At 41.1% G+C, this 9,379-nt stretch overlaps 1 protein-coding gene across 1 annotated transcript; it reads left to right on the forward strand.

The window, feature by feature from the left end:
* Window positions 1-249: 249 nt before the first annotated feature.
* Window positions 250-3,272, forward strand: LOC120525069 (zona pellucida sperm-binding protein 3-like). The gene is made up of 9 exons (XM_039747046.1): window positions 250-653; window positions 1,488-1,606; window positions 1,807-1,910; window positions 1,995-2,169; window positions 2,255-2,375; window positions 2,496-2,587; window positions 2,661-2,776; window positions 2,849-2,977; window positions 3,154-3,272. The coding sequence occupies exons 1-9, from the start codon at window positions 294-296 to the stop codon at window positions 3,255-3,257; spliced, it is 1,320 nt and encodes a 439-aa protein (XP_039602980.1). The 5' UTR covers window positions 250-293; the 3' UTR covers window positions 3,258-3,272.
* The last annotated feature ends 6,107 nt before the right edge of the window (window positions 3,273-9,379 follow it).

Genomic DNA, 9,379 nt, shown 5'->3' on the forward strand with positions numbered 1-9,379 from the left:
ACTGATGGACCAGGTTCCCATAGCAATCAAGCTGTAAAAAGATCATCAGGAGATCACTATTACTTAATAGTAAACTTTGTGTGGACAGCCAAAAAATAAAAACACGCCCCTCTTCCAGTCGATTTCCACTCGCTCTACTCCTTCGCCAGTTTCCCGCTCATCAGCTGTCTTTCTGACAGGTGCGCGCACACGTGCTTCTGAGGCGCGCAGCCGCAGCGCATTACCTGACGGTATAAAACAAGCGAGGTTCGGTTTTGAGTTCATAGCACTTTTCTGTTTCAGTGGTTTTCATCATGAGGTGTAAGGGTGTACACCAGTTTCTGCTTGCCATTGGGCTGTTTAACTTGTATTTCTATGATGTTTCTGCTGCTTTCGGTTCCAAGAGGTTTCGACCTCAGTCGAAAGCACATAAGGCTATAGTTATACAGAGTGAGGGCTGGGCGCAGCAAAGAGCGGGGTCTCCCCAATCGGTGTCGGCGCAGTGTACAGAGACGGAGGTAATCGTGAGCATCAGTTCTGATCTGTTTGGTATTAGGCATCCTGTCCAGCCGTCCGACTTGACATTAGGAGGGTGTGGAGTGACCAGTCAAGTGTCAGCGCCTCCTACCTTCGTGATCGAAGCGTCGCTGCAGGAATGTGGCAATAACGTTACGGTGAGCATTTTGGCTAATGAATCGATGCTAAAATTTTTATTTAAATTTTGTGAACTGAATGTTTAATAGGGTTTTTGTTAATTTATTAGCATAGCTGCAAGCTAAATCCAGAAACGGCAGTTAAAATTACATAGTCAAAAACGTATTTAAATGTAATATGAAGGTTCTCTGAAACGGTTACATCGGGGAAAATGCTAGTAAAATGACAATCTTGCATTAACAATCCATCTCGCTCCAATAAAGCCTGACGCCCAGGACTTTCATTTCAGACAATGATCTGGGAATTCTCTACTTGGTGGATCCATGCGCCATCAGGGTGTATGGTAGCACATCCATCCACCAATTTATTAACCCGCTGAATCTGAACACAGGGTCACGGGGGTCTGCTGGAGCCACTCCCAGCCAACACAGGGCACAAAGCAGGAACCAATCCTGGCCAGGGTGCCAACCCACTGTAGGACGCACACACTAGGGCCAATTTAGAATTGTTAATCCACCTAACCTGCATGTCTTTGGACTGTGGGAGGAAACCCAAGGGGAGAACATGCAAACTCCACGCTGGGAGGACCTGGAGAAGCGAACTCGGGTCTCCTAACTGTGAGGCAGCAGCGCTACCACTGCGCCATGGTAGCAAATTTTAAAATTAATTTCTTTGAGCAGGAGATGGTTTACTCTTGTGATCTGGTCTGAGTATGAGTATGATGCAACCCAGTACTTCCCAGGATTGCTTACAGAACAAAATAGAGATACACTCTGTTAAGGGCCCTCTGGGAAACTTTATCAGCAACAAAGTAAGATTAAATACATGATTTAGCATGCTTGTTGCTTTTGTAGATGCTTCCTGATGAAATAGTGTACAACTTCACCCTTGAGTATAATCCATCCTTGATTCCTGGTATTCCCATTATGCGAACCAACCCAGCTGAAGTGCAGATTGAATGCCATTATCCCAGGTGAGATTTGAATTAATTCCTGCTTCCTGGAACATCTTAACCTGGTAAGACTCCATTGCAGAACCTTATTTTGTACTTTTAAGCTCAAGTATGAATGCCTAAAATTCAATTTAAGGTGTTTGTCTGGCACTGCTGAACTATTTTTATAATCGCTTGGTTAGAGGAGGGCTGCTTTAACCAACTGCTTGCCTCCCTGCTAGGAATCACAATGTCAGTAGTAATGCTTTGAATCCCACTTGGGTTCCCTATACCTCCACCATATCTGCTGAAGATATTTTGGGGTTCTCTCTGGATATAATGAACCGTAAGGCTGTTTTTCCAGTTTTAGTCCTTCAATGTCTGTAGGGCTACCTTGACAGATTGGACTAAGGCATTGTTCTCTCCACAGGTGACTGGAGTGGGCCAAGTTCCTCCAACACATTCTACCTAGGTGACTTCATTAACCTTCAGGCATCTGTAGACAACACTAACCATGTGCCTCTACGAATCTTTGTGGACAACTGTGTGGCTTCTCCTGCTTCTGATGGTTCTGCTCCAACGTACACATTCATTGGTAACCATGGGTGAGGAATGTAGACCTGCTACTTTGTGGACCCCCTACTGAGGCAGATCCTCTTGTAACTCTCTCTAATCTGATGTGTTTTACAGGTGCTTTATTGACAGAGAATTAACCAACTCCAGTTCCCAGTTCATAACTCCCAGAGTTAATGACTCTATCCTTCAGTTTGAACTTGATGCCTTCAGGTTCTATGGTGTGGCTACAAGCTCAGTAAGTCTAATCAATGTTGCAGAGATGATAAAGGAACCTCTGTTTCGAGTGCTTGGGCCCCAAAAAATAAATCCATGCCACACTTGCATCTATGAAGGTTGGGTTCTCTTATGATTTCAGATCTTCATTACCTGTAGTCTGAAGGTGACATTGGCTACTCTGATCATTAACTCCTTGAATAAGGCCTGCTCTTACATACCTGGAGTGAGCCAGTAAGTTCTTCAGGGTCAACTAGTCTAGGGCCATAATGGCACTCTAGGTATTGATGGATATGCCTTCCTAAAGGTGGACCTCTGTAGATGGCAGTGACTTGGCATGTAGCTGCTGTGATACCAACTGTCTTGCTGGCCTCCCTGAAAGGAAGAGAGCAGAGAAGCATAAGCAAAGACCAAGGAGGAGTGGTAGGTGTCTACTGGGATTGGCCTATGGAGAAGGTCCATTTTGTTTGGAAAACTGAAAGCCTGCCTCTCTAGCCCTATCCATCCATGATAAATGGGAGAAGACACTTGTTGTGGGCCCCCTATTTCTGGAAGGGAAACCAAGACCTGTGATGTCTGGACAACATGCAGCTAATGAAGAGCAACCATATGAGATTTCCACAGGTGAATAACAAAAGTGGAGTAGGTGGTATTTCTGTGTGGTGTGTTTTTTTTGTTTTTTTTTGTAGTTCAGAAATGCTTTGTTGTACACTGTTTAATGGCCTTACAGTCAATGCTTCTGTCAGTTTGTGTTTATCACCTAAAACTAAAGTGATGCTCATGGCCTTTTTCTTCAACAGGTTCCTCCATTCTGGTGCTTGGTTCTGTGGTGGGTTTACTGGCGCTGGCAGGTTCAGTTTTCCTTGGTGGTTTCTTGTTCCAGAAACCTCAAACTTGTAATTAAACTGGCTGAAATATTTTTGGTGTTCTGTGGATTTATTTCCTGTGGAAGAGCTTCTTTTCTGGGGGTGGTTAATTTGTACCTTACATTACCCACAGCAAGCATGTTCCATTCTTGTTTAGGATTAGTCTAAAATAACCAACTACTTTCAAGCAACCTTCGTGAAGAATGTTGTTCAGAAAATGGAAATAAGCTGGGACAAATGCCCTTCTCGGGCACTATTACAATGTTTATGCATATTCTACTTGTATGGTTTGTTTTCGACACTGTTAATTATGGGTCTTCTGGATTTCCCCTGGACAGAGTGGTGGGCAAGCACACCTAGTATGAGCCTCCCAACCCCCTTTCCTCTTTTTAGATTTCACTCCTCTTAAGGTGTCTGCTTACCAAACTTGAAGTCCTAGATCAAGGGAAGTGTAAATTTATTGACCTTTGGACTTGAGAAGCAAGCTTGCTGTGATTACCTTTTAAAATAGGGTGGCTAACTTGTCTGTGCCTCTGACAAGTAAACAAGTCAGTGCTTTTGAATTTAATGAGTGCTGATCTCCAACTCTCTGAGCCTCATGAAGAGGTGGAGCAAAAATCAAGTGCACAAAAGAGTAACTAGAATAGTTGGGAGCCTTGCACAAGTAACCATTCCCATGGTCTTAACACACTCCATAGTACTTGTACAGGTCTATACAATAGAACTTATTCAAGGTGCTTTTTTAGAGAGAGTTAAACTGTGGCTTAAAATCTATTTTTAAAGAGATCCTGCGTTTGCAAGAAAACACCAAGCTGTTTGCAGCCATAATCAAGTAGATTAGAAATGTAAAGTGATGGGGAAAGAACCTACCCAAAGAGACCCCCAGTATAGTCTGTTTGGCTCTTTATGTGAGCTACCTGTTGTCCCTCAGGAAAAAAAGAGGGAACAAATGCAATGCCTACATTTCTGCGCAGATACTGACAGAGCTTGAATGGTTTTAGTGGTATAGAAGTGCATTTTGTCAGCCACAAGAAACTGTAACGCTGGTCTATTTGGGAGGAAGGGTTAGCACAAATTTATAATTAAAGGCTTTACCTTGGCTGTTAAATCTGGCAAATGTTTAAAGGAAGTCTTGATGTAAAAATCAAGATTACACTGATATACAAACCAAACTGCTCATGCACAAAAAATTGTATGGCCATGGTATGGAGTATATTGGGCAGTTTGGTAAAGCTGAACTAAAAATGAAGAGCAGCACCTCAAAGTAGCAAGAGTGACTATACCCTTTAGAGGTTTAAGAGAAGTCTATCAAACCTGCAGAGGATCAATAGTAGAATATAAAAATGCAGTTAACCGGCATCCAAGACGTGTCAACTAGTTGGCACTAAAATGTCAAAAGGAATTAACAAAATTATTCCTAACCAGCGAATAAACAAAGACTTAATGAACAATGAGTCCAAAATAGCTGCAGGTTGGTTTGCTTTTCTTGGCCATGTGTATTTGAAATATAGTAGCTATGTTTCACATAATTTACAAATGGTACATACTGTATTCTCTTCTAATAACTTAAACATCCTTTAATCTTAAGCACATCACTTTATTTGTGTAAAAAGATAACATATACAGGCCTGCATACTAATGATTAATTTAATGAGCAGATACAACTAAAATAAATTTCACTATGATTAGCACAAACCCCATGCAATCTGTTTATAAAATTTAGCAACCATTATCCATTTTAATGGATATAGTGCAATATCATGAATAAAGGCATGACCACCAAAAAATATCACAGGAAGGATAAAGAAAATTAAATTGTCCTCAGATTTTACTGGCTATTTGGTGGTTCTTTAAGAAATGTATTAATCTACTACAGCACAGGCAAAGACTATTTATGGCTAACAACCAAAAACATCCAGTAATTTATTCATTTTAAAAATGGTCAAGAAATAATGATTAAAAAAAAAGAAAATGAAGGGACTAAAATGGGCAATCAGAAACATATTGTAGAAACCAGGTAAGGGAAGAAGAATGAAAAATAGTAAAGAAAATGAGAGGCAGACTCAAAGAGCCATTATAAGAGGTTCTTATATTAATTTGTTAATTTTTCACTAATACTGAGGAATGTATCTGTATATCATCAGTCTTGAGCAAATATCAGGATACTTTTCATTGTGTTAATGAGACATGTACCTCACTTTGCCATCTTTATTTGTCTCCAAAAACATTTTCCCTTTCTTTTCGGTTTGCACGTCTGCCTGCAGAACACTCTGCCTACTATAAACATTTCAACATAATATTCATATGACCAAACACTATAATAAAATGCAATTTAGCATCTAATATAGGCACCAGCATGATGACACAGTAGATGATGTGACCTTCCACTCACATAACTGTCAACAAACACAAATAAAATCTCTGCCTCCATGTATTTACAACAAAATGGCAGAACACAAACAATAAAAAAATGCGACTGACCTGATATCACCATTGTAATAATGAAAAAATATGTAATAGTAAAACAATTCCAAAAGCTAGGATAAACCTATTCTGTTGTTTATGTGCCTAAAGACAGTCTTGTAATAGGTGGCACAGGCAGTGCCACTGCTATTAAAGGTCAGAAGTGTGGTGACTATGTGACTCACCTAAACACTGGAGGTAAGGAGAGGCTCAGTAACAGCTAATCAGAAATTTCCAGCACTTTCTGCAGCCTTAGTTAATAGCAATAAGGTGACCACGATCAAAACTGCTGGCAAACATTGTGGTAACCTCTGCTACTTGTTCAGTTTGTCCCTATGTTGCTCACAGTCAGTCATGTACTCATGACATTTGTTATTGTTTCTGAACAATCATTTTTGGGGTCATGATTTTTAGTTTGAAAAACAGGTGGATTTTCTTGGTTATCAAATTAACCTTAATGTATAGTTAATTTTAGGATCCCATACATAAAATAGGCAATATTTTCCACTTTAGGTAGAACAAGTAACAAGAGTAACATACTTGTATACTGTATATTCTTATGAAACTTGTCTTTGCATCAGAAGGGCAAAAACAAACAAAATAAAAGTGCAAAAAATTAAAAATCTTCTTCCTTTTACGACTGCTCCCGCTAGGGGTTGCCATAGCAGATTATCTTTTTCCATATCTTCTAGTCCTCTGCATCTTATTCTATTACACCCATCACCTGCATGTCCTCTCTTATCACATCCATAAACCTTCTCTTAGGCCTTCCTCTTTTACTTTTCCCTGGCTGCTCTATCCTTAGAATCCTTTTCCCAATAAACCCAGTATCTCTTCTCTGCACCTGTCCAAACCAATGTAATCTCGCCTCTCTGACTTTGTCCCCCAACCATCCAACCAGAGCTGACACTCTAATGTACTTGTTCCTTATCCTATCCATCCCTGTCATACTCATTTCTAGTCCTCTTCATCCTCATCATACCCAATGAAAATCTTAGCATCTTTAACTCAGTCACCTACAGCTCTGTCTCCTGCTTTCCAGCCAGTGCCATCGTCTCCAATCCATATAACAAAGCTGGACTCACTACCGTCCTGTAGATCTTCCCTTTTACTCTTGCTGATAGCCGTCTGTCACAAATTACTCCTGACACTCTTCTTTACCCATTTCATCCTGCCTGCACTCTCTTTGTCATGTCTCTTCCACAATCCCCATTATTCTGTACTGTTGATCCCAAGTATTTAAACTCATCCACATTCGCCAACTCTGCTCCTTGCATCATCACCATTTCACTGACCTCCCACTCATTTACACATATGTATTCTGTCTTGCTCCTATTGACCTTCATTCCTCTCCTTTCTAGGTCATTTCTCCACCTCTCCAGGGTCTCTTCAACCTGCTCTGTACTCTTGCTACAGATCACAGTGTCATCAGCAAACCTCATTGTCCACTGGAACTCCTGTCTAATCTTGTCTATCAACTTGTCCATCACCATTGCAAATAAGAAAGGGCTCAGAGCCAATCCCTGATGTAATCCCACCTCTGTGTTGAATGCATCTGTCACTCCTACAATACCACAACTCCTCTCGAGGCACCCTGTCAAATGCTTTCTCCAGGTTCACAAAGACGCAATGCAACCTCCTTCTGGCCTTCTCTATACTTCTACATCAGGGGTGGGCAAAGTCATTCCTTGAGGGCCGCAGTGGCTGCAGGTTTTTGTTCCAACCCAATTGCTTAATAAGAAGCACTTATTGCTCTAGAAACAATTCTGCTTCATTTTAGTTGTCTCCCTCATTAAGATTTTGAACCCTTATTGCTTATTTAAGTCTTAAACTTCTGCATTCTCATTTTTTAATTGCTCCTTATTAACAATAAGATGCAAATGACAAAATAAACCAGCAGTTATCCATTTTGCTTGTTACCCTTTACACCTGTGTGTATTTATCGTGCACTATTTGGTTTAATTAAATACTTGGAAGGAAAGAGAGGAGAAAAAAGTGAAGGATTGAGAATTACCCATCCATTTTACACTTCAAAGTATTTGGATGATATCCTTAGAATGGAAAAAAAATCTAGGATATGAGAATGACTTGACATAGCAGAGTTAAAGCACTAACAAGCCATGAAATGTAATTATTGACAAGGATTGTTTTCTAATTAAGCAACTGGGTTGGAACAAAAACCCGCTGCCACTGTGGCCCTCCAGGAATGACTTTGCTCTCCCCTGTTCTCCATCAACATCCTCAGAGCAAACATTGCATCTGTGGTGCTCTTTCCTGGCATGAAACCATACTGCTGCTCACTAACCATCACCTTACTTCTTAACTTAGCTTACACTACTCTTGCCCATAACTTTATGCTGTGGCTCATCAATTTTACTCCCCTGTAGTTACTGCAGTCCTGCACATCCCCCTTATTCTTAAATATCGGTACCAGTACACTTCTTCTCCACTCCTCAAGCATCCTCTCACTTTCCAAGATTCCATTGAACAATCTGGTTAAAATCCGTTGCACTTCCTGATACGCTATCGCCACATCATCCAACCTTCTCTTTATCTCATTCTCTTCATTCATCGGCCTCTCAAAGTACTCTTTCCATCTGCTCAACACACCTTCCTCACTTGTGAGTATGTTTCCATCTTTATCCTTTATCACCCTAACCTGATGCACATCTTTCCCAGCTTGGTCCCTCTGTCTAGACAATAGGTACAGGCTCTTTTCTCCCTCCTTAGTATCCAACATCTCGTGCAACTCATCATACACCTTTTCTTTAGCCTTCGCCACCTCTCTCTTCACCTTATGCCTTACTCTTGTCTACTTTCTTCTCTCTGACTATCCCACTTTTCTTCTTCAACCTCTTCCTTTGTATACTCTCCTGTACTTCCCCATTCCAGGTTTCCTTTGCCTCCTTCCTCTGTAGGATATATTCTACCTGTATACATTTTCCTCCATTCTTGTACGTCAACCTATGTTCATCCCTCTTCTTAAAATACGTATTCACCATAGCCATGTCCATCCTTTTTGCAAAATCGACTGTCATGTGACCTTCTTCATTCCTCTCCTTGACACCATACCTACCCGTCACCTCCTCATTTCCTGTGTTCCCTTCACCAACATGTCCATTGAAATCTGCTCCAATCACCTCTTTCTGGCCCTTGGATACACTGTCTATCACTTCACCCAACTCACTCCAAAAATCTTCTTTCTCATCCATTGCACACCCAACTTGCAGGACATATGCACTAACAACATTCCTCATCACACCTCCAATTTTCAGCTTCATAATCATTACTCTGTCTGACACTCTTTTCACCTCCAAAACACTCTTAACATACTGTTCCTTCAGAATAACTCCTACCCCATTTCTCCTCCCATCCACAACATGATAGAACAATTTGAATCCACCTCTGATCCACCTGACCTTACACCTCTTCCCCTTTAAGTCTCTTGCATGTACAATATATAAACCTTCCTTCTCTTCATCACATCAGCTAACTCTCTCCCCTTTCCAGTAATACAGTCAACATTCAAAGTGTCTACCCTCAGTTCCTCTCTCTTTACCTTCCTCAACTCCTTCTTCCTCTGGACATACCCCCTCCCTCTCCTTCTCCTTCTTCGGCCAACAGTAGCCCAATTTCCACCTGCACCCTGTTGGCTAACAGTACTGGTGGTGACCATTTGTAACCCAGGCCTTAACCT

Source organism: Polypterus senegalus, chromosome 3, assembly GCF_016835505.1.
Source record: "Polypterus senegalus isolate Bchr_013 chromosome 3, ASM1683550v1, whole genome shotgun sequence".
In the NCBI taxonomy this organism is placed as follows: Eukaryota; Metazoa; Chordata; class Cladistia; order Polypteriformes; family Polypteridae; genus Polypterus; species Polypterus senegalus.